The following is a 25382-nucleotide window of genomic DNA, read 5'->3' on the forward strand; positions in this document are numbered from 1 at the left end:
AAAGCAGAGCAATAATAAATTTGGGAGCCGTGGTGGCTGTGCAGGACATCCCAAAGGATGAGCACAGCTCCAGCCCTCCTCTCTTTGGACCCCTGCCTCTCTCCAGGCATGGCTCAGGAGACTTTTTCCTCACTGTTTATTTGTGTAGCTTTAACAGCAAAGACACATTTATATCCTGTCTATAGGAACTCCCCTCTTCACTTGGGTCTGCTTTGCCCTGCCACCATTTTCAGGGGGTGTTTGGCCCCAAAGAATTTACAGAGCAAGCTCAAAGCATACATAAAGGTATTTTTAACTAAGGGGAAAAGAAAAACGAAACAAAACCCCCAGAAGATTTATGTGAACTTGTACACAAGCTACAGTTCAGAGTTTCCATGTGTGGTTCCTTTCCATGCTGCCCCTTTTCTTTCTCTCTGCCTTTTTATTAAATAAAAGCCAAACCAAAATACACAAGCTGCTGTAATTGATGCACAGGTTTTAGCCTCATTCTGCTGCTGACTCCATGCTGCTCTCTCCTGAGCCCCAAGGAATGCTGCAGGTGTGACTGCAGCCAGTTTGCCTCCACAAACAAGAAAAGTTTGTTGGTTTGTGGCGTTTTTGGGGAGCAGCTGTGAGCCCTGAGCACAGGGGGGTTGGGGCAGACTGGTTGGGGCAGGCTGAGGATGGGGCAGGTGCCTTGGGAAGGCAGGTGGGGCTTCTTTGGGATTTTAACAGCCTGTCCCATTGGCTGTCTCTCAACTAGAACTGGGCAGTGAATTCATGTCAATGACAGAGAAAGGGTTATTTGGGGTCTTTGTCTCCTCCACCTCACAGGAGTGATGGGGAATACCTTGAGTGTGCCGGAGGAAGCTGAGGATGACAACACCTGCACAGTGAAGAGTTACCAGGTGAGCAACCCCGCTCTCACCTCCCCTGGCTGCTGCCAGTACAATATTCAACCCCCTGATGTCCTAAAAACTCTGTTCTCTGTTATTTCAGCCTCTCTCCGAGTCTCCTGACAGCACTAAAAATGGCTCTGTGGTGTTTGCTCCGAGCCCTCCCCCGGCAGTGAATGGTGAAGGTATGGGCTGGGACAGGGGGTTGGGTGTGCCCTGAGGGAGCTTTGTACTGTACAGTAAATATCAATGCATGGCTTGGAATTAGGGGATGAGCCCAGGTTCCAGCTCCTCCTTGTAAGTGTGGTTCTACAGAAGCTGGAAAGTTTAAATGCAACAAAGAGAAAAATAAGGAATTCCTGCTGAGAAATTCAACGCTGAAAAAAATACTTTGTTATTCATTGTTAAGAGAACCCTCTCAGTCTGTCACAGGCACTTGAAATATCTAAATTTAGGTAAAAATTACCAAAGGCTGGTATGTGGATATGCAGATGGTTTCGATAACAGCTCAATCCCTGTTCCATGGCCCAAATTTCCCAGTGCCATCGCACTATAAGTCATTTTCAGCAGTTGCCTGCCAGCAAAGCCTCTCTCTGTGTGTTTTTCCTGGTGTAAACCAGCAGAGTTCTGAGGAGTAAATAAAAGCCAGATGATGTGCTCTGCCTGAAGACCTAGCAAATACACGTACATTTTACTCCTCGTAGGTAAAATGAAGCATATGGGACTGTTTCCTTAAATGGATTACCTAATTAATGTAATTGCTAAATCAGTTTAAGTGGCAAGTTGAAAAATTAGATGGTTCTATGTAGGTGTTTCTTGTATTTTAACTTTATTCCTCTTTGAAAAGCAGTTAAAATCATTGAGGTACAATTGAAATCTCCATGTTTGTGCAATGTAATCAAGGTCTTGGTGGAATAAAAGTGATAGAAGTCATTACTATGGAAAACATGGTAGTGTTTCTAAAATGAAATACTGCAACAAATAGCATTTTTGGGGTCTAAAGTGAGGATTTTTGGGGGAGCCAGAGCTGAAAAAAGGGAACCTTTTTGTACTTTCAGTAACAAAAGTACGTGGGGGAGCAACAGGTGATGGAGGAGAAGGCCAGAACTGGAAGTTTTCTGTCTCTAACTTGCACTACAAGGAGCAGAAATGCAGGACAAAACAGGAACAATTCCATGCAGGGTTTGGGTGGTAATTACATGCAGATTGAAACAATGACCTGCTCCTAAAAAGAACAACAAAGGAGTTAAAAAGATTACAAATGGAGAAAAGTTGAGTGAAGATGCAGCTCCTTTGTCCCAGAGGATAAATCCCATTCAGCAAATGCTGCTAGCAGCCAGAACCCAACAGAAATCCTGATTGCAGCAGCTCTGTGTGCCCCTAAGACCTGAAATGTCAAGTATTTCAGGTGTGTTTTGTGTTCTTAGAGAATGATCATTGCTATTCTTGCTGCTGGCTCCTCTCCCCCATTTCCATTCATTTCAGGACATCTGTAGGTAAATAACAATGCAAGCTAAATTAGGGAAACAAGATGATTCTTGGAGCATAAACTTTATTTGCACTGAATAGTGGAGATGGCAAAAGGATATCAGTGAGTTCCTTATCTTTTTAAAAGACAGGGAGAATGTTTTATTTGGGATTAGTATTTGCTGCAGGAATTCATTCAGGGCTGTTGTACCCTGTACTCGCCTGCTCTGCTGCAATTCTTGGTGCCAAATGTTGCCTTGTAGCCCTTAATGGTTTCTCCATGGCCATTAAAATCTATTTTCTCCACAATTATCTGAACACCAGGGGAGAAAAAAAAGTGCTGTGTGACTCTAATTCCATGGCTAAGCAAAACATTTGTTTGTGGCTGGCTTGTACTCAAAACAGAGGAATGAGATGAGCTTTAAAGTCCCTTCCAACCCAAACCTTTCCACGATTCTGTGATATTGCATTAACCATTACTCTTCTCCATACAGTTTTTCTTAAGTCAAGGAAAAAATATTGGTCTAATCTGCCAAATTCCAGAAAAAAAAAAATCTCCTTGAATGTGTTCCTACAGAAGAGGGACTTTGTGTAGCCTCAAACTTTCCTTTTTAACACACCCTGATGAAGGGAAGGGGAAAGAGAGACAAATCTTCTGCAGTGTGACTGTCTTTTGTTAAAGAGTTGAAAGGCAAATGCCCGAGCAGGAGCAGCCTGAGCTGCAGTCTGTAAATTGTGTATTGATTTTCATTTCAGAGCAGCTTTGAATCTCAGTCACAAAGAGCAGCTTTGATCTGCTCGCAGACCTGGCCTAGAATTTGGGAGGTTCTGCTTATCTGTGTGATTCTGCCTCTGGACTGAGGAATAAATCAGGAAAACCACGGCACTTCTGTGTCTTTAAAAACAAAGATATCACGCACTTTTCACCCAAATACTGGGATTTCAAGGCTTTTCTCCCTCAGTTTGCTGTGCCTGTTCAGTGCAGCCCAGCCCAGCCGTGTCCCACGGGTGGTGGGATCTGCTCTGCCTCTGTCAGAGCAGCCTTTCCTTGGAGCAGCTGGAGCTGTCCTGACACAGCACACACACAGCAGAGCCCATGGCAGTGACATTTGCCAGGGCTTCCATTCCTTCCATGATAATTAGAGATAAAAGGAGCTCCATAGGTTCATGAGCTGCTACTTGTTTAGCTGGTTTTCTTAATGATGAGCTTATATCCCTATTTTTATGCTGAAGACAGTTTTCCTGTGGTTCATCTGTTATCTGTTACATAAAGCAGAAGTTCAGCATCTATCACAATTCTTTTCCAATAGATATTGTTTCTCCTTTCTTTAGCTGAGGAAGGGTTTTTGATTTTTGCTTCCTTCCTGAGTTTCCAACTATAATTAGAAGTTCTTTTTCAAACATTACTACAGGAGGCTCAGGAAACTACAACCTAGTGGCCCCAGCTGAGTACCTAAATAAGTGCTGGAATAGCTGGTAATTTGTACTTTTGCTTTTCCTGTCAGGGCATTGAAATTGAAATAGGCGCTTGTGAAATATCACAGGAGGATATTGCTGGCCAAGGATTTTTGTCAGGGGAATTGTTTCCTTACAGGAACAGCAGTAGAGAGAATCCAGGGAAAGAAACTGGAAATCTCTGCCTGCCCAGAACAGGTTGTGCTGAGGAGCTCTGGCCACTCTGCCCAGAAGCTGGGGCAATTTTGCTGTGAAAAGCCAAGGAATAGCCCTGAAAACTGGGATCTAAAATGGTTCTGTTTTCCTAATCTCAAAGAATTTAACCAATGAATCTGAGCACTGAAGGTATGTGTTGTGTGCAAGATGTGTTTCAGTCAGGGTTTTCTGGTATCTTGGGTTTTCTTTCTCTTAAAAGAAAATGTGAAAGGCATAATATTGACTAGACTATTACAATTATAATTTGAAATAATTTCAATTTTGCATTGAAACTGACAATTTTGCCGTTCTAATTCAGCAAGTCGTTTTGAGCCTGTCAGTTTTTCACAGTTATAATTAAATAGATCTAAATTCATCCTTGAAATGTGGCAATGATTGACAGGGAAATGAGATCCATATTCCAGCCCAAGTAGGAAAGAGAAGCTGAAGCTCAGGGGGAGCTGTAAGGTTTACCTCTCAACAAGACCCTTTTTTTTTTGGGGTTTCACACCACATCATCTGTGCAGCCACAGAACAGATCCAAGCAAGATTATTTTTCTTTTGTCTCTTGTTTCTTTTGTCTTCTGTAAACAGGAGCTGCCTTTTCCTGTCTGTGAATCCCATACTGGGGATTTTCACCTCAGCTATGGTATCAAAGCACCATTGTCTTATAAAATCATAAAATACACTATTCAAATGAAAGATTTTTCTCACCTAAAGGTGTGATGGTCACGTGTGTACACACGGAATGATTTGTGTGAATTTTGGGGGGGGGGGGGGAAATGTGATTCTGAACGCTGTTTGGAGGTCAAGACAGTCAGAAATGTAAGGACAAGAAACCCAGCTTGGATATGATTTATAAGTATTCAGATCAGGCTTAAAATAACCTGCAGGCAAAGGAGAAATACAGGTAGGAGCTGCACTGTGGAGAGCAGGCAGCAAGGCAAGGAAAAATGAGCGAAATCAGTTCTGACTGCACAGCCCTGCTGGGAGTTCGGCGAGCCAGGAAATGGGATCAATCCTGCTGGTTTCCAGTCTTTTTGTTTCTTTAGCTTTGACAGAAGAGTGGGTAATATATTGATATGTAACTGTCTCGAGTTTTACTGGGGTTTTTTTTGCCTATCACTCACTTTAATTTGCTGTCCACTGGGCTAAGTAGTGACAAACGGGGCTGGTATCTGACTTTGGCAGCTGCGAGGGGGTTTGCAGAGGGTAAAATTTGCACTGATTCAGTGAGGGGTGGCAGGGAAGCAAAGAGCAGCTCTGGGGGATGAGCAGCAGCACCGGGGTCCCTCTGTGCGCCCCTGCGCGGCTCAGAACCGGCTCATCACAGCCGTGATTAACGGTGCCCCGTTCCTGTGGGATAATTCCCGTTTATCCCTCTGTTCCAGCGGATGCCAAGGCGGGTGCTGGACGGGATAATGCGGCCATTTCTTCGGCGGAGACAACGGAGCAGAGCCCGCTGCCCGGGCGGGCGGGCAGAGCCGCGGGAGCGCTGCCAGGAGGGCTCTGCCAGCTGCCAGGCCCCGCTCTGTGCTCGCCTTTCCCTGGGCTGTACCAGGGCGTTCTGAGGAGCCAGCGGCGGCTCCAGCCCCCGGAGCAGAGAGCCTTGATGCCACCGGGCTGAACAAAGCCCCAAGTGAGGGCACACAGGGGCCCGGGGCAGCTGCGCCCCAGGAGGGAACCCATAAAAACCTGGGCCAGGCCCCGCTCCAGGACATCGAGCTCACGGGGACACCTGAGGGACAGGATGTGGCCGCCCCAAAGCCCAAACATGTGACCCTCTTCGACAGGATCTTCAGGCTGGAGAAGGGCAAGGAGAGGACACAAGGTGACCCTCAGGAGGGAAGGCAGGGGTCGGACGTTCCCAACGGGAGCATCACGGCCGGCACACCCAACGGGGTCCCGCTGGGCAAGGCAAGTGCTTCCCCAGAATATCCACTGATTCCATTTTCACTAGTGAAACCTCGTGGGAATGTAACAGAGTGGGATAACTCCATGTGGGGGTGGGAATGGATTAATGTTACCCTTAAAATGACCACAGTTGGGGTGGCTGGACAGAGGTGTGGGAGAGGAACCTGTGGCCGTGGGGTGAAGCTCTGTCTCAAAACACAATCCTGGCACTGACCTCCAGTTTAATTTAATTTATACTTCCCTGAAAGGTTTGGGCAAGACAGCTCCAATTGCCAGGAGGAACAGCTGCCAGATGCAAATAAAAGCAAAAGCACCTGAAACTAAAATTGTTTCTTGTGCTTTAAGACCTTGGAGCTGGACATGGGATGGTTTTTTAAAAGTTCTTTGGTGTGTTTTATGCCATTCTTAAAATAGTCCCACTTCCTGAGCAATAGCAGCTGGACACCCTATTCATCAAAATAAGGAATATTATGCAGCAGTAATTTTTGTACTCCTGCCTGTTGTGATTTTTTTAGTCAAGGAAATGTCCATTAGAATAGATTTTGCAGGATGAGAATGTGATATAAGAAACTATGGATCTTGCCTGAAGAGCATTCTGGTCAAGTTAATGCGAGTTTAGGTTTTGCCCTTCCTGCCAAGTCTGACGTCAGCAAAGGCACTATAGGATTAATTTTTAGGTAATTAACTACTGAAAAAGCCTATCCCCTGGATGGGAATAATGCTGTAACTCTTAGTTCTGCTGAGAGGTGGAATACAGGAATTGGTGATCGAGTTCAAACCCTGTCCGATGTCAGGAGCAGGAGGGAAAACCGATGTGTAAATACCATTTTAATAACAAGTGCTTGTTTTGGGCAGGTTGGCTTACAAATAAGATTGTGATCACTGATGCTTTGGGTAGTGTTGAACTTAACTTGTGAGATACTCACTGCTTACACTGCCAGCATTGCAAGTTGTCCCAAAAGTCTTTTATTTTTAATCTACTTTGTCTTCTCTATCTTAGACCCTCTCAAATTTGAAGATCACATTTCTTGTAAAAAGTTACACATTGTGTAATATTTTTCTGAGGGTTCATTTTTAAGAAAAATCGGCCGCATTTTCCACCCCTGCCCTTCAGGAGTGCTCCCATCGCTGGTGTTTCAGACACCTCTGGATGCACGTTAAAGAATCCATGAAGGCGTCCAGCACCTAGGCAGGACAGGGTGGATCATTTGGAATGAATCCTCAGTTCAGGCCAGGCTGGCACTTCTGTGTGCAGCCTCTTAGAATGAGAGAATTTAGAATTTCAACACCCCGAATTCCTGCAGATATTTTTGACTGTCACACACCAGTCTTCCCCGTGGCTGGCAGGAATCGTCTCTTTTCCCACCAAACGCCACATTCTCATTTCCTATTTTGCTGTCGCTGCACTGCTTTCACTTTACAGAGTGGGGGAGGTCACAGTTGGTGCTGCTGAAGGAATGGTGTGAAAGTGGAAGGAAAGAACAATTTGGAGCCGTTTAAACTAAAATTCAGAGTTAAACACTGCTGGGAGCAAACAGTCCTGTTGAAAGATCAGATGAGGCAGTGCTGTAGGAGCAGGATCAGGGACAGAAGAGAACCTAAATCATTCTTGCAGTTCAAACAGCTCCTGGAAGCACTGCTCATCCAGATCACGCTTTGTTATATCCATAACACCTGGATTTCTTATTAATTCCTACTGATTTGGAGTTCTGCTCCAGTCCCCTTGTACCCATGCACACCCTGGAGGTCCCCGATGGGAATAACCTGGAAATGCCAGGCACTGCTGAGCTGTGGGTGGTGTTTGGTCTGACTGGGAGTGTCTGCAGGATCCCAGCAGCTTTTGGCACTGGGAACCTGCCTGAGAGCAGGTCTGCTTCTCAAAAATGCCTCTTCATCTGAGGTGTGTGCTTAAAGCTGCCCCATGGAAATCTTTGAGGACTCACAAAATCGGGGTTTGAGTCCCTCTGTGTAAATAAATGGCAGAATTGTATCACAGGGGAGAGGAATTTTAACCTTATGCTTGAATTTCTGGGCTATAATTTTGTGTTTGATTCTTCAGATATGAAAAGGAATATGTGGTGAAGGCAGAGAGGAGTTAAGCACCTTTTCTGTGGAAAATATATCAGCTAAACACTCCAGCGCGCTGCCAAATTTAGCTCAATCCCTAAAACAAAGGCTGTGGCTCTGCCTTGCAGCACAGTTGCCTTCTGTTCCCTCTGAAGTTCCAATTCTCCTGTAGGATGGGAGAATGACCAAGCCTAATTTAATTACTGTTACTGTAGTAACTACAAACTGGTACCAAATAATCATACTAAAAATCAAGATACTGCTGCCAACAGCTCCTTTTTCTCTCTCTCTCTCTTTTTTTCCCTTGTGGATTATGACTTGTAGTATCTGTAAATGCTAAAAGCAAAGCAAAGTTTCCCTGCACTGAGTGCCAAGACAAAACAAACAGCGTTGCTGGTGAGTAAGAGAGAGGCTCCACAGTTGTAGCTTAAGAGCTGCACAAACATTCTGTGTTTGCTGAGCCACTCTTTATTTTTGTGGTCTACAAAACTACATTCAGAGCACAGCATAATTAAAACAAGGGCAGAATTCATGAATTCATGAAGCATTTACTATGTAAGCCAAAGAAAAGATAAATTATATGCCTGAAATGTTTCACTGAGCCATGATTCATGCAAACAAAAGTGCTGGCAGGAATACATTCTTTTGATATGTTTGGGGTGGTTTTTTTTCCTGATGACTGAACTGAAACGACAGTATATTTAAGGTGTTTATTACCCCCAAATTTAGCTTCTCAAAGACGTGAATTAAACATTTACATAGCATCTATTAACTTCTAATACTGCCCTTTTGTTATTCCTAGGGTTTCTTTCATTATTTGCCCCCGGGGCTTTGAGCAGGGAACTGCCACAGAGGCTTTTGTGGTGATTTTGTGGCTCTGGAAACGTGATCCTGTAGCGCTGTGCATTATCTGTGCCTGATTTCTGGGTTGATGGCCCGAGCCTGTGCTCCTCCTGCAGGAATATTCCCATGGGAGCACAGGATGGATCACAGCCCCCATCCCAGCCCAGATTTGAGTGTATCTCTGCAGCCAAGCGCAGCCTTGGCTTGGGAGTCATAGAGAGGGATCCTCGAGCAGTGCAGGGTCATTATGGGGCACATGTGAGCTGTGAGGTGGGAGTTCGGGATTTTGGGATGGCCCCAATTCTCAGGATCTGCAGTGGCTTTCTCTTCAGTGTGGCTTTGTCAGGGAGATGCCCTGGATCAGCCAGTGGTGCCAGAGGTGCTGCAAACAGCTGTGTGCAGCAAAGATCCTGCCTGCTGAAATGCATCCCAAAGCCAGGGCTTGGGTTTGTCTATAATTAGAAAAAAATGATTAAATCTGTTTATTTTTCTTGATGGCATCCAGCACTAAAGAGCTTGATGGCACCAAGCACTTGGGCTGTGAGCTGCTTTTGTTCAGCAGCACTTCTGCCCCCGCCTTGCCATGCCTCACTTGTCCCTCTCACACCTGGAGCAGAGCCAGCACTTTCCATGGGACCAGAGCTCTGCGGGTGCCACCCCTGGGCTGGCATGGCCACGCGTGTCCTGCATGGGACAGATTGTTCCTGGGGCCACTCTGGGACTGGCAGCTGCACAGAGCGGTGTTAGACCCTTCTCAATGGCCTGCTGAGCATTCCAGCAGTGCTGTGCTGCTTCCTGGGCCAGCTTGGAAAACGTGGTGGGTGGGGAACTACACAGAAGTCCCTTCTGGCATTTCAATGTATACTTTCACTGCCTGTGTTCTGTTAACACTGCCCACTCCACACCCAGCTGATCCCTCTGAAGCTTTAAAGCATTTAAAGTCAATTCCTTCCACTGGTGACATGAAGAAATCCATATTATACAATTGTTGTGGTATTTTAAGCACCCAGCACAGGGAAAGGTTCTTTAGAACACTTTTATTCTAATTTTTCCCACTAAAAAAAGCACTGAACTATAATGGACTGGTTTGGAAAAAGCCCTTTGATGTCACTTAGACACTCTTTGATGTCACTCTCACTTGTGTTGAGTTTTCCTGTGCAGGCTCAAGGCCAAGGTGGCCAGAGTGGCAGGTAAGTCCAGTGTGAGAGGTGCCAAAGTCTCCAAAATTGGTTCAATAAATTGGTTTTTTAGAACCAGACCTTTGTACAGGTGTCTAAACTGAAAACAAGTACCTTAAAATTACATACTTGTGAGTGCCTGATCACTGGAAAACTCCCTTTGAGCTCTGGGAACTGCAATTCCATGAAGAGAAGAGGCAGCTCCATCTGGCTAAGGGGAACTACTTTGAGTTGTTGCCTTTTTCCTTCTTTTAATGTGTGCCACGTTTGTGTTTGATAGATAAAAATTATTCCTGGCATGGCAAAACAGAGAATCAGAAGCAATCTTTGTATGGTGCCCTCAGACACGGAACTGTCAGAGGCCAAAATCTCAGCATTTGCTCCCATTTTTCACAAGTTCAGCCATGAAAAGAGAAGAGTGGAGTTTGGGACTCACCCTGTGTTTGTTGTAGCTGAGAACAATGTTCCCCCAAGCAGCAGCAAGTGCTGAATCTCTGAGGAAAGAGGGAAAGGAGAGGCACAAATGCTGGATTGTTCTGGACCCGTGGGCTGGACAGGAATGGTTGGAATTGCTGTTGTGACTCTGAGCGACTCACAAAAGTCACTTTTGCATTCCACTGGAAGTCAGGCAAGCTGGCACCGAGCAATCTCTGCCCCCTTTTTTTTTTTAGGAGATAGATGAGTGCACCCAAAAGGACCTTGGGCAGGACTCTGCAGGTGAACAGGGCCTGGCTGCTGCAGCACCTGGAAGGGCACAGGTAGAGCAGGACAGTCCCCAGGCAGCTGCAGGACAGGGCTCAGTCATGAGCTTCCTCAAAACACTGGTAAGTTCTGCCTCTCCTTTCCATCTCTTTTATGTTTAAATTGCTTCCAAAAATCCCCTGTGGGATTGAATAAATTGTATAAATAATGTAAAAATGTGTAAATAAATGTAAAATGTTCTCTGTCCTGGGCACTGGAGGAATGAGGTGAGAGGCTGTGGAACAGTGAAATGATCAAGTGAGTGCCCCCTGCTCTGCAAACTTCCACTTCTGCACACTCACAGATCTTTAACTGTCTCAAAGATCTTCTGCTTCATATTCATTTTGTGCCACCTCTAAAAGTTCATTTTTATTAATTGATTATAAGCTTGAATAGTAAATATTCGATCCAGGCATTTTTCACTTTTGCCACTTTACGCTTTTCTCAAGAAATATTTGCGTTATAAATTTTCCCACTTGAGGAAAGCAATATTTGTCTTTTCCTTTTGTGTAAATAAAAGCTGCTGATTTCAAACTTATCTTTTCAAAGGCTGAGTTGAGTGACTGTTTTTCCTCAAATTCTTTTAAGGTCTCCCCAAGCAAAGCTGAAGCCAAAAGTGATTCTGAAGACAAGGTAGGCAATTCTTTTTACACTGCTCATTAGATGTTTTTCACACAGGGATTTCCTCTCCATTTTGTTGGGGTTTTTTCCCCAACTGATGTCACCCTTTGAAGTAATTTAAAGTATTTTTCCCCTGGATAAAGTGGAAAGGAAGATGAGAATAAACAGTGCAATTCTTGATAGCATCTGTTGCAATCAAAATCCGTTGTGTTTTCTGCAAGCTTGGTGATGATGGGTGACACTTTTGGTTACTGCTCTGACTTGTCCTGACCTAAAACTTCAGATCACTGCAGTGAAAACTTTGAGTCCACAAAAAAACTGTTTGCTCACAGTTTTCCCTGTGCCATGAAAACAATTATGAAACCAAGAATAAACCCCTAAAAATGGAAGTGTTTTTTCCATGCAGATGTTAGCCCAAATCACATCATTTTTGGGTTTTCTCCTATATTTTTTATTCTTTTGTCCTATTCAATGGTTAGTCTTTTCAGCAAGCTTGGTGAGGACATGGGGGATTTTCGCTCAATAATTCTGAATAACTCTGAAAATCATCCACCAGGGTGAAGGTCTTCCAAGCTATGCAGAAAATGCAGTTATTAAAGTGCCCTGGCTCAGTGAGACCTGCAGCTCTTCCCAGCTGGTGAACAAGCTGGTTTTATGGAAACAAGCCGGTTTTATGGAAACAATCCCATTTCCATCCCTGACTCTGTCCCCTGCCCCTGTGCCAGGTGACTGCTGCTGTGCTGTAATTTGGACACAAATATTCTGGGTGGGTTTGGCTGTCACACCTGGCAGGGTAAACAAATCCAGGTGACTAGCAGGACGTGCAAACTCCTTCCAGGAGATTAAGTGGGAGTTCTCTTTACCTGGGAATTCCTTTATCTTCACAGTCTTCCTGATATGGTATTTGCACTTTATTAAAGGGGAAATATGTTTAAGAGGTTAATTTACCAGCTTCCAGGTAGAAAAGGTGCAGATTTTTTGGTTGATAGGAAGTAATGGTCATTTTTTTTCCCCAAAAACCAGCTTGTGTGTTAAAGGTAAAGCTTTGCTAAGTGAAGTTTTGCCGAGTTCCGTGGGGCTCTTGGGTGGCTGCTGTGCCTTCAAATCATAGACCCATGGAATATCCTGGAGCTGGAAGGGATCCCAAGGATGATCCAACCCCTGGCCCTGCACAGACCCCCCAACAATCCCACCCTGGGCATCCCTGGGAGCGGTGTCCAAGCGCTCCTGGAGCTCTGGCAGGTTTGGAGCAGTGAACAATCCCTGGGGAGCCTGGGCAGTGGCCCAGCACCCTCGGGGGGGGAAGAACCGTCTCTTTTTGTAGGATCAGGCTCTAATCAGCTGCTGGCCCACGTGTGCTCCCGCAGGCGGGCGCGCCCTTGGTGACTGTCCCTTCGTCCTGTCCACACCGGGTGATGAGCCCTCCTCGGGCAGCTCCTACAAACCAAGAGAGTGTTTGGACAAGATCTGCCCCAAATCCCCAACCTGACCCTGCTGTGGCAGACCCTCAGCTGGTCCCGTGTCACTCTGCATTCAGGAATTATGGGAATTTTGCAGGGAAAAGGGTCAATTTTGCTGTGACAAGTAGTAAGGAATAATCTTACATCCTCCTTTGTGCCAGGTAACCAAAGGCATCTTACTGCTTTAAACCCTGAGACCGTGAACAGTTAATTAATTTCATGGACATTAATGCAAACTTGAAATATTTTAGGCGGTGTATAGCATGAATATTCATACTGCCCTTTTTCTAAACAATGCATTATATGAAACATTTTAAAGTCCCTATTAGGCTGCAATAAAAAGACTGAAGGTTCCTCCAAAGATTTATATATTTGCCTATTTTAAAATTATAAATCCTAAATTGCTTCTTCATGAATTACAAATACAGAAGTTTGTGGTATTTAGGTTTCAGTTTAGTGGAGATTTTAGAGGGAAAGTTGTGGTTTAATTTGGAATCAGGTGGATCGTCTTGGCTTTTATTTTGCTGCTCATGAGAAAGAAACTCTGAGGAGAGCTGAGTAACCACCCAGGAAAAATAAAACATGATTTGTCCAGGGCTAAGAGGGAGTATTTCCCTTTAATCCCACGTGTGTGAGCAAGGGAGTAATGTCTTTGATGAAGCAAATATCTGCAATAAACCCTCACCTCCCCCTGCTGTTGTGCACAAGGGCTCCAAGGCGGAGAAGGGCCATGGGGGGCAGCCTGCCCCGAAGGCAGCGGCAGAATCCCCCTCCAAAGGAGCCAAGAAAAAGAAGGCAGAGAGCCCCAAGCTGGGGCACAGCACCTTTAGCAAACTCTTTAGGCACAAGGTCGGTATGAAGCTCCAGGAGGAGCAGAACCCTGAGAAACCACAGAGGGCTCCTGGCAGAGACAGAGAGAGAGGAGTTCTCTCCCAACATCTGGCCAGATGTGCAGAGCTCTGGCAATCCCTGTGGGAGCATTTCTGTGCCGGGGGGGGATGGAAACCATCCTCACCTGCAGAGTTCCTCTCGTTGGGCCCTCTGTGAGCTCGGGGTTCTGGAGCAATTGCTGTGACAATTCCTGCCCGGTTACTAACACGGACTAAACCCCCCAGCCACTAAAACGAAACCAAATCAGAGCTGCTGATGAACGATGAATTTTGCAGAGGTGAACAGAGCCTGCAACTGTCAGAGAGCTGCACTTCAGGTTTTATGTCATTAATGTGCACCATCCCTTGGTTAAAATTGGCATTTGGAGGCATCTGATACGGCACAGAGGAGGTTGGAACATGGAATTTCCTGCAGAAGTAGGGGTTTCTCACTGAGAGCTAGAAAAGGAATTGGTTATAATCTTAGTTTAGTTTGGAGGGGAAAAAAGATCAGGTTTTGATGGATAGTTTAAAGTGCTTAAAATGCCCAGTCAAGCAAATGGCTGTTTCAGAGGATGTGAGCTTTTATATCAAAACCCAAAAATCACTGAAAACTTTTGGTCTCAAGCTCTATATTTGGGGATTTCTGCACTCTCTGAAGATAACCCATGGCAGGGATGCAGAGAACTGCAGCTTTTTAGCCCAGAGAATGTAGAAGCAGAGACCCTTTCAGCGGGGGAGGAACGTAATTAATATTTAATGCTCCCTCCAGACACCCACGTGGAATTTCTGGTGAGTAGGGGGCTTTACAGTCACGAGCACAAGCCATGCTTTAATAAATTTTAAAACCAAAAATGTTCTTTCTACTGTCTCATTTTGAGAAAAAAAAAAAGTAATCTGCATATTACTGATATGCAGATTACATAATATTCCAAATGGAATAAAGTGTGCAGTTCTTGCCAAAAGCTTAAATTTGAGATCTCAGCTTCATTTTCTAATAAAATTAAAATATGAATTACCTGTTCATAATGAGTTAGGGCTTCCTGGTAAAAGCCAAACCTGGATGGCATTTTTTAACACTCAATTCCAACAATTAATCTTGCAATAAGTTGTAGTGAGAAAATTTCCTGGAACGTTTAATGAAAATTTAAAGAGCTTTTTGTCTGGAATGACAGCAGTTATCTTGAAGGAATGCAAGAGCAGTAAATTTTTACCCCAGCAAAATCTTTCTTATAAAATATCACCTTTAAAATAGCTTTTTCTTGTTTCTACGTTTATTTTCACAGTTTTCTTTCCACATACAAAATACAGAAGCAGGAACTGAGATATCATTTATGACCTATTAGGAATCCAGGAGATGGATTTAAATGGTGCCAACAGTTTGCTTGTGAGGCTGGTTAAAAGTGGGAATTCAGCTCAGAGCAGGGATGTGACAGGCAGGCCCTGGAGTTACCACTTCTAGTAAAAAACCATGAAAAATATCGTTTATACGTTTAAGTTTGCAATGCTTTCCACGATGTGTGAACTGGACGAATAGATAACCAATTCCTTTATTTGAAATGAACATTTTAACGTATATATTTATGTTTAAACACTTCACTGTCTCCTCTGACAGTCCTTTCTCTGCAAATTGTTCAAAATACGCTTCTCTACCCCAGTCCAGTTTAGATTGGCTGTGAGTTAACAGAAACACCATTTCTCAGGCTCCTGTGGTACAAAATACTAACTTTAAAGCAGCTTTTGATGCTCTTCCCATCCATATGTATTTGCCTTGCATTACATCCTAATTTTGTGTGACTGTGTGGATTGATGGAATTTTTCCTCAGAAGAGAAGGGTTAATCCCTCACTTCCAGCACTAACTCTGAAGCCGGCCCGTGGCATTCTCACACTTGTTCTCACCTCCTCTTCTGGATGTTGTTTGTCAGAGCTGAACACAAAAAAAAAAGTTCTTGGCTCCTGCAAAATAACTCGCCTGCAAAATAACTCGCCTGCAAAATCCCTCCCCTGTTCTGCCAGGAGCTGTGGCAGGCTGCTGGAACCTGGCTCAGGCTGTGGCTGGATGGTTTTTTGTACAGCTCAGGTAATTCTTCTTCGGTGTGAACTCTGCTGGGTGAGGGGTAAGAGGTGCTGGAGTATATCCCTGGCCAAGGAGGAGTTTAACTGGATCCTCCTGGGTTTGTGTGTTTTGCTGGAATCAGGAGCCCCATCGCTGAGAATGATGTTTTTACAGAAGGGAATCCCACCTCGTGCCCAGAAATATGAGAGGATGGGTTAAACCAACCTCCAGCACCTGCAGAGCTGCAGCTCCTGCCTTGAGTTACAAAGCCAGTGCTGTCCCGTGCCTTGGTTCCCAGGTTTTCGTGTGCTGCCTGTGTTCTGTATCCCAGAAATCACAGCCTCCTGCTGGAAGGTGACGGGAGCACATCCCTGATGATGGTGTGGGATTCCCATGGAAAACACCCAGCTTTGGTGTGTCTAAGAGCACTGGAAGCTGCACACACAGAAAAATCTGTTAAAGCTTTAAAATTCTCTGAAATTATTTACCTGAGCTGAATTGGAGTATATGGAATACGGGAATGCATGTACAAATAGACATATTTTTAAAGAACAATTGAGGACTGCAAGCACAAAGAATGCAGCACCAGGCTGGTGCAGGTACAGGATGGCACCTGGCATTCCCTCCAGCAGCCTCCCCTCTTCCAGGGATCAGTTTCCATGGCTGCAGGAGCCAGGACTTGATTTCACTAGAAATCAAATAATTGGTGGCACAGACAATTCCTGGCCTGTGTAACTGCAAGTGCTGCCGTTGCCTCAGACAGACCCATCTTTGTGTTTTGTTTCCCTCCAGGCTGCGAAAGAAACCCCACAGACAACCAACACCAAAGTGAGTAGGAGAGTTTGAATTATCTGTAAGGCAGGAAAAGGGGAATTCTTGCTGGCATGTTCAGCCTCTGAGTGTTTTAATTTCTTTATCTGTGTTCTGGGGGGGATGAGCTTGCTGTGTCTTTTGTTTCCCTGTTCAAAGTGTCCCTGCACCTGGAAGGGCAGGGATGCAGCTGAGCGGGGAGAGGTGGTGCTCACCTGCACCAGGTGATGCCTGAACGTGCTGGATTTGCTCTTCACAATATCCATGTCCTTCTTTTTCCCAGAGCCCTGAGCAGCCTGCTGTTACCTGTGTAAAACCAGACAGGAATGTCCCTCCCTCCCAAGAGCCGCCGACAAAGCAGAACCCGAAAGCACCGGAGGCCGCGGCCCCTCCGCAGGGAGTGACCAGCGAAGCCCCCCGGGAGGGGACCAAGGACAAGGGCTCGGCCACTCCTCTGCCCCTGAGCAAGCTCTTCTGGAAAAAGGTACTGGATCTGGGAGCTGGGCAGCTCCAGGCAGGGATTGGAGCTGATTCCAAGCTCAGCTCAGCAAAGCAGCCAAACCCACCATGGGCAGTGGCTCCCACGTGCTAAACGTGAGGGGACAAATTTTATCTGTGGAAATTTTTTTGATTTTATGGCATCAGGAATGTTGTTCTCTCTCTCAATTCAATGCTTCTGTTAAATATCCCCCAGAGATCGCAGCATTCTCTACCAAAATTTATCACTAACAGAGATAAAGCTCTAAAACCCTGTTTTGTTTCTTTGCTTTAGATGTCTGAAGAGCTGGGATTGGCTGGGTCTATTCCTACTCAACAGGAAAAGTTCTGTGGCAGAGCAGATCAGGCTTTAAGTTTGGGGTCTCAGATGCTTGGGAAGACACATTATTCCTCAGGTTAAATAATGATTTTAACTTAATTTAGGACTAACTCTCAAAACACAGTTCCTGTTTCCAGATCCTTATGGTTTATAAGCTGAAGTTTATTCATTTCATTTCATAGAAGGGCTGTGTTAAACTTTACTGAGTCACTGTATGTTGAATAACTGCTTTTCTGGGCTTCTGCTCAAGCTCAAACCCAGAAATTTGCTGCTTCCAAACACCCAGGTGCTCCTGAGTGGCTGCTGGTCCTTCTTTAGCTGTGTTTTCCTACTGGAGATAGAGTCTGGATATTTTATTTATGTTAAAAAAATGAAGGTGTTTAGATATTTACAGAGTAAACATTCTCAAAAATAATCAAGGCTTGAAGCATTTGACACTCAGGACTTAATTTCCAGGGGATCTGAGTGAATCAGGTGCTTGGAATGAGAGGAAAGTTGGGAAGAAGAGGGAGAGGGAGGTTTTTTCTGTAGTTGTTATTGCTACAGAAACCTCCTCCTCTGGTAGTCTGGCTTATTGGAAAACAGAGCTGGGAAGCAGGATGTGTGCTGAACATCAGGATGAAATAAGGGAAAGAAGAGGCCTGCTGGCAGGCTCTGGTGTGTCATTTTGGTGTAAAACAGAGCAATAAATCTGGTCTGAATTCAGTAATTTCGTAATGGAGTAACGAGGTCTTTTAACAAAAAGAGAAAATGTGGAGGAAGGGAAAATTTTCTTGCAGAAAATTAGTGAGAATCACTCCTGTGGGGGAGAAATCAGTGGTGATGGTTGGTTTAAAATATTCATCTCATAGGCTTTTGGTAAAATTTCAAAATCTGATTTTGAAATATCGACCCAAATTAATTATAGATATTTTCAGTACTGTGTAATGTAGGCTCTGTCCACACCAGCTCCCCAAATCTCGTATTTCAGCTAAAATAGGGTTTGATACCTGCTCTGAGCACCTTTAGCCCTGTAAAAATCTTCAGTTCTGGGATCTCAAACACCTCCAGGTATAAACCTTGCACCAAAATTGCCTTTCACTCATGTTGGTTGATAATGCTGGGTTTAATTTCTCCTACATCACCCTCAGCTCTTTGTGTCAGGGGATAGAAAGTTTTGTAGGGAATTCTCTACCACTCCAAGCAGATTTTGTTGCTGCCAAAAATATTAAGGGCTGGTTAAAGCATTTACACAAATGCACTGAATTACAGCAGTCTGTGAAATCTGAACTTTGTCAAACGATCTCCTTTCTGTTCAGTTAGAACTTCTTGGGTCTGGGATCATGCTGAGACCAAATGTTTTTGCAACTTTTCTGGATGGAATTTCTGCAGTAGAGAACTGAATTTGGTCCTAAGAAATTTTTTTTTAAAAGATCCTCTGCCTGTTTGAGCATTGAATCCTTTACCTGTAAAAGGCTGATGTTGCTTTGGTGAGTTTTCTTGGAAGAGAATGATATTATATTTCCTTTGGTGAAAGACCCTGGTGACCCAGTCAGCTTGAAACTAAATAAAATGAGGAGAGATGTACAAAAACCAAAAAGACAACAGGTTGGCCTCAAACACAGCTTGGTTTGAAGATTCTGTGGGGGTTTCCTGCAGTGAATTTATCTTTTTCTGGCACATTTAACAGACTGTCCTTTCCTAGGACAGAGAATCCAAGCTCCAAGAGGTGGAGAATTCAGAGTCAGGAGTAGTTTTGCTTTTGAAGTAACAAACAGCAACCAGAACACTCAATAGATCCAGGAGAAGCTCCAGCTTCTCTTTCCAGGCAGTCTCTAAAATATCCATCTTCTGATGAGCTTTCACTTCAAAGTGCAGCTAATGAAGTGCCTGTCAACACGTGGCAGTTAATGCTGCTGCTCTGACTGCAGATGAATAAATATGGAAAGGGAAAATGAAAAATTCCTTATTCAGCTGCTCAGCTGGGAGCCACTTTGTATTTGCCCCATTTCCTGATCAGTCTTCACAAGAATTTTCAGAACTGTTACTCAAATATTTGCTGTGCCTGCATTTTTCTTCTTTTTTCAGGAGGAATACTAATAGGGAATTACAGTGGGCAATTTCCAATATTTGTGTTGGAAACCTGCTTTCAAGGGCTCGTAGATATCTGATCAGGGCAGAGAAACATGATGCTCCACATTTATCTGATCAAAGCAGGCCAGGCTGGGTGGAAGGTGATCAAGGCAGCATTATTTAGACTGCTCTGGGAACTGCCTTTAAAAGCAGATGAGTTTTCTTAAAGAACTTGAATTTTAAGCAACTCTGGCCATGCAATCGCAGGAAAACATTTTTACTGATGTGCAAACAGCAAATTGGTTAATTGCTGGGTGAAGCAAAAATGTGGAATCACAGAAGGGTTTGGGTTGGAGGGACCTTGAATCCCATCCAGTGCCACCCCTGCCATGGGCAGGGACACCTCCCACTGTCCCAGGCTGCTCCAAGCCCCAATGTCCAGCCTGGCCTTGGGCACTGCCAGGGATCCAGGGGCAGCCCCAGCTGCTCTGGGCACCCTGTGCCAGGGCCTCCCCACCCTCCCCTCCCTCCTTCCTCACAGGGAGGGCTTTCCTCTGCATATCCAACCCAAATTTCCCTTCTTTCAGTGTGAAGCCATTCCCTTCTCCTGGAGAAGAATTTCCTGAAGAAATGTGCAAAAAATCCCCTATGCCTTAAACAACTCAGTGTCTGAATGGCTGACTAACCCTCATTTAACTGGACAGGGATTTTGGAAGTTGGCATTCGTTCCCAGGGTGCCTTTGTTGGTTGTGCCACCAATTCCAGTGCAGAGCCAGAGCTGTAGAGACAAAACTCCTTCGGGATGCAGCAACGTGATCCCAACCTGCCCCCTCGGAGTGATGAGCTCCCAGGAGCTGAGCTCTGCTTTACTGAGCTGCTGTTTCCACTCCTGCACTGAATCCTTTCCTTCCAGCAAATAGATGGGGAATTGATGATATGGATGTGTGAATAGGCAGAGATCCACAGTAAAATTATTGTAGATTGATTATCTCAAATCAGGTCATAAATATAAATTAAATCTACAATTCCATGGGGAAGTGGGATGTGCTGCAGCCATCTCAGGCAGCAGGGGATAAGGAATATTTATTCCCTCATCATTCTTCTCCCTGCTGCCCCACCCCCAAAATGTTGTTTCTTCAACAAAAGGGGAGTCAGGAACAAAGCAAAATCTCTTCTGCTGCTGTAGGAGTCCATGGTGAGTCCCCTTCCTGAACGTGGGGTTCCCTGCAACTTCAAAATATGACAGAACTAAAAGGTAGAATATTGAGTAAATGTATTGGATGGCTTCCATATGACGAACGACAGAAATTGGGATTTTATTTGCTCAGAAAGGGAGATGACAACAGAAAAACTGCTGTAAAGTAAAAGGGGAACAGGAAATGTCATTGTTCAAAATAAAAGTTGCAGAGTCCAAATAAAAGAATGTGATGACAAACAAGAATAAATCAGTGACAGACAAGGGGGAATGCCTTCAAACTGATACAGAGGAGGTTTAGATGGGATATTGGGAGGGAATTGTTCCCTGTGAGGGTGGGGAGGCCCTGGCACAGGGTGCCCAGAGCAGCTGGGGCTGCCCCTGGATCCCTGGAAGGGTCCAAGGTCAGGTTTTAGCAATTAATTGTACCCATGGTATGTTTTAATTAATCTTAATTCTTCTTTTGTGTGCAAATTCCTGGGTATGATCTTTCTCATATTTACTGGTTTTACTTTAGTGTCATCTTCTCAGGACATGCATTTAAGTTCTTTTAAAATCATAGTCAAAGCTAAAGTCTTGTGTTTGGGAACCGGCAACTCAAGAAAGGTTATTCCTTTAATGTATATTAACTGGTGAGATTTTAACCCTTATTTACTTTTTTTCAATGGGGATTAATCAAATTCCTGAAGCAACATGAAGAGACCAATGAAGCTGAGGATGCTTTTGTGCTCCGTTTGATTGTAAAATTAAAAAAAACCCAACCAACTCCTCACAGATTGAGGCTGAATGTGTTTTCCACTCTCTTTCCCAACCCCAGAACTCCTCGGAAGAAGCAGAGGCTGTCAGCAATGAGAAGGCAGAGGTGGCTCTCGAGGCGGCGGCTCCCGACAGGGACGAGAGCAAGAGCGCAGAAGCCGCCGAGGTGAAACCGCGAGGGGCGGAGAGCAAAACCCCCAAGGCAAACCTGAGGAAGTTTTTTAAGCTGGTAAGAGCAGCTTTTCCCTTCGGGAGCTCAGAGAGAAGCGATCGCTGCCGGGCTGGGGGGCGAGGCTTGGAAAACACTTTGCCTTTGTCTGGGAGGGCTCAGGGACGAGCGATGCTCCGGGATGCGCGGCTGGAGCTGCTCCCCGCATCCCTCCGCGCATTCCCCGTCCTGCATCTCCCTCTCGCGGCTCCTCCCGGAACGTCCCGAGGGCTCCGGTGGCCCTTCCCCCGCCGAGGTGGCCCAGGGATCTCCAGGGGTGGCCACACCGAGGATGCTCCGCTGCTCAAACGGTGGATGCTCCTGGAGGATCCCATCTCCAAACCCATCTCCAAACCCTCCTCCGAATCCGTGTCCCGCTGGCCGCGGCGCTGTCAGACCTCCCTGTGCTGTGACCTGTCCTGTGCTGCCTTCAGGATGTTGTATTCTTAGCGGGACAACTTTTTTTGGCAGTTGATGTAGGTCAGGTAAACTGGCACGAGAAAGGAAAGGGGGCAGTCACTGCTGCAAAGGTCCATCAGATGGGAAAAAGGCATAAAGTATAATCTAATCCTGCTTCCCAGAGGAAGATCATTCCCAAATCATCTGCAGTCTCTGTGCTGCCCTACTTCCCCACATAATCAAACTCGTGGGCAATAAATAGCATCTAGAATCGAGAATAACAAATTTTATTTTGTTGCAACTATTCATGAAAATGCAGCAAGGTATTGGCTGTCCCCACCCTCCTCCATTGAAAAACATCCCAATCCACCCTGATTGCTGCAGAAAACTTTTTGGGAAGCCTTGGCCAGCAGCAATCCCAAGTGACCAGAGGCAAGGAAAAGAGGTCAGCAGTGCTCTGGAGAGAAATCCTTGGGATTGTTTTGTACTCGTCTCACTGGCAGCAAGAGGGAGCTTTGTCTAGACCTCAAGGTCTTTTCTCTGTTATTTTTAACCAAAAAAAAAAAAGAGAAAAGAAGAGGTGGATTAGAGAGGCTGGCTGAAGCAGGGTATTTTTTCCTGGTTTGGAGTGTTTATAGGGGAAAAGGTAACACTGATTGCTGTTAGAGCAGAAACTCTTTTTTCTGAAGGCATTTGAGGACTTGCTGAAACAGAAATGCAAAGTAGATCTTATCACAATGCATCTTCAGGCACTCTGGACCGGGTTTCTCTCCAGCACAGACCACACTGTGCTTCCTCCCCTCCACCTCTGCAGCCTCCTGCACAGATAAAGCGCCATCAGCACAAACCTGCACCAGGCTCAGCAGCGGCACCTTCCAGAGACAGAATTTCCCCACAAAAGCCATTAATTGTCCTGGGGTTGTTTAATTTTCTCTCCTGCTGCTGCCATGTATTGATTTGCTGTGGTTTGATAGGCAAATCAGGGTCTGAGTAGCACTGACACCGTTTGTGGGATCGGGGTGATGCAGTTGTGCTTCGAGCTACAAATGTACGAGCTGCAGCAAACCACAATTCCGCCTGAGCTATCTTTAGAACAAAAGTCACATCCTTTCATTGTTTTCATTGAACTTCTGCAATGAAAAATGACATTTAAATTTGGGCACTCTGAAATCCTGGAGTTTATTTTACGCTTTGCTGCTGAGCTCTGTGGCTTCTGTGGTGCCCAGGAGAACACACTGAACATTCCAACACATTTTTAATTACAAACGCTCATTCCTGTTGTCTCTTTTGTAGCACTGATTGTAACTTAAGCTTAACCTAATTCTCACAAAGCTTGTACTATTTACTCACTTTGGTCAAACAGGTGTTTCTCATTTTTAAATCTAGGTGGAAACAGGGGATTTTACCTTAAAAAGATATTTCAGAGTCAAGGTTTGCTCTGCGTGACCTTCCAGTGCTGCAGCCTCAGGCTCTGCTTGGATTGTCCAGGCTGGGAAGAGTAGGAACCAAGGAGGATCATTATTTAGAGGTTTAAGGACTGCAGGAATAAACTGGAAAGCAAAAATCAGGATTAAATAGATGCTGAGGACAAAATATAAAAATATCCCTCTAAAGATGAGTGGGCTTAATATTCCCATCACATGAGCTTAGTAGGGTGGATAAATAGAGAAGTCCCACTAGGTCTTGTAGGACAGATTTGGCTCTGAAGAGCAAGGAAAAGCTCTTTCCTGGAAAATTCCAGCGGCAGAGCTGACAGCAGGTTCTTGTTTAGTGGCTGAAGTGATCCCTGCTCAGGCCTTAGTGGGAAACCTGACTGGCAAGAGACAATCCCACAGAAATGAAGCAGCGAAATCCACCCTGGAGATGGGGATGTTTCCAAAGTGGAGTTGCTACAATGCCTGGTTTTGTTGTAAAGAGTGGCTTAAACTCAAACCTTGATTCCTGTGAGCTTTCATCCAGACTGAATGCCTCAAACAGGACCCTTTGTTATTTCAGTCAGTCAAGGGTGGTGGAGGCACACCCAGCTCAGAAGAGGCAGATGGCCCCAGCCCCAGCCCCCATGTAAGTGGACTTTTTATTTTTGGCCTGGACTTTTTCATCCTCTGGTGATGGGTTCTTGCCACCTCTTTCCACTCAGCTCTGCCTCTTGAAATGTAAAAGTCCCTGAGAGAAAAGTGCTACCCTCACTGAGCTTCATATATTTACTCCTCACTTATCTGCTTCTTTTATCTATTTGTAATATTAAACAAGATTTTAAAGAGTCAACATCATGTTCCTTTTCTTAAAATAATTAGTGGATTTATGTTCAGTCTTCTTCCCTCTCTTGCTGCTATTTGACTTTCTGCGAGTGCCTCGGCTCAGGCAGTGGAACTAAATACACACAGAATTATTTTGACTTTGTTGATTTACTTGCCTTCTGAGGAAAGAAACATTTAGGTGGAAGCTCTACAAAAGAGAAATGAAAGTGAGAATGAAAACTGTTTGCTGCAATGTAACGAAAGCCATCAAAATATTTGTTTCTTGTTCTGTTTTTTTTTCTTCCATGTTCATAAAAGGTGAACCCAACCTTTGGGTGTGATATTTACATTCTATACTTCAAGGCTTTAAAAAGGCTTCAGAAAAATCATATTTTGATTAGAAGTACAAATGCTGTTAATTTGAGAGTCAAACCCTCATCTGCTGCAAGTCAAGATATGCAGAAGAATTGCATTCAGTACTGAGAGATAAAACAGGGTTCTGGGTATAGACTGTTTCCTTTAAGAGAAAAACCGAAGTTGCATTCAAAACTGACATTTCAGAATTTCCTTTTTTTTACTAACTGTAAAATTATTTCTCTCTCTTCCTATTTTCACAATGTCTGATGACACTGAGGTTAATTTTTATGAATTATGTCTCTAAAAGCATCCTAAATATAGAAGGTCTTGTCTTGTGACATTGAATCCTTCTTTTATACAGGAGTTTTGTGAAGTGGTCTGGGTAAGACACCAAAAGTTACAGTCCTGGATCTATTTTATTATTTTAATGAGCAGCCAATTTGCTTCCATTTTTGTAAATCAGTTTATTGTTCCTCCTCCTTCTCTCCCTTGCCCTGGTGTAAATTCGAACAGTTTTATTACACAGAGGAGCCCAAGGAAAACTGGATCTGCTGCTGACTTCTTCCTTTTTAGGGGATTTCTTTGAAAGGATTTCCTTAAACTATGCCACAGTGTCTCTGGAATGCTGTGATTCTTCTCCCCTTTCCATCCCTGCCACTCTGTACCCTCCAGAAATTTCAGCACCACTCCAAAACCCGCAGAAATTCTGGGCTTAAAAATCAGCCTTGGATCAAGGTCTCCTGTAAGATAACGGGGGAAATACTGCCCATCTTTTCTGTTTTCATTTCAGTGTCCCTGCTAATGTTGAG

General features: G+C 44.7%; 1 protein-coding gene across 1 annotated transcript in view; it reads left to right on the top strand.

Moving 5' to 3' along the window:
- The first annotated feature begins 813 nt into the window (after positions 1-813).
- Positions 814-25382, top strand: part of BCAS1 (brain enriched myelin associated protein 1) — a 32575-nt gene continuing 8006 nt past the window's right edge. Inside the window, 11 exon segments of the mRNA XM_039563607.1 lie at positions 814-887; positions 979-1060; positions 5384-5458; positions 5461-5909; positions 10666-10818; positions 11324-11368; positions 13525-13665; positions 16535-16570; positions 16836-17036; positions 21434-21601; positions 23975-24040. Of these exon segments, the coding sequence (XP_039419541.1) occupies positions 819-887; positions 979-1060; positions 5384-5458; positions 5461-5909; positions 10666-10818; positions 11324-11368; positions 13525-13665; positions 16535-16570; positions 16836-17036; positions 21434-21601; positions 23975-24040 (1485 nt within the window). The 5' untranslated portion in view covers positions 814-818.

This window comes from Corvus cornix, chromosome 20, assembly GCF_000738735.6.
Source record: "Corvus cornix cornix isolate S_Up_H32 chromosome 20, ASM73873v5, whole genome shotgun sequence".
In the NCBI taxonomy this organism is placed as follows: Eukaryota; Metazoa; Chordata; class Aves; order Passeriformes; family Corvidae; genus Corvus; species Corvus cornix.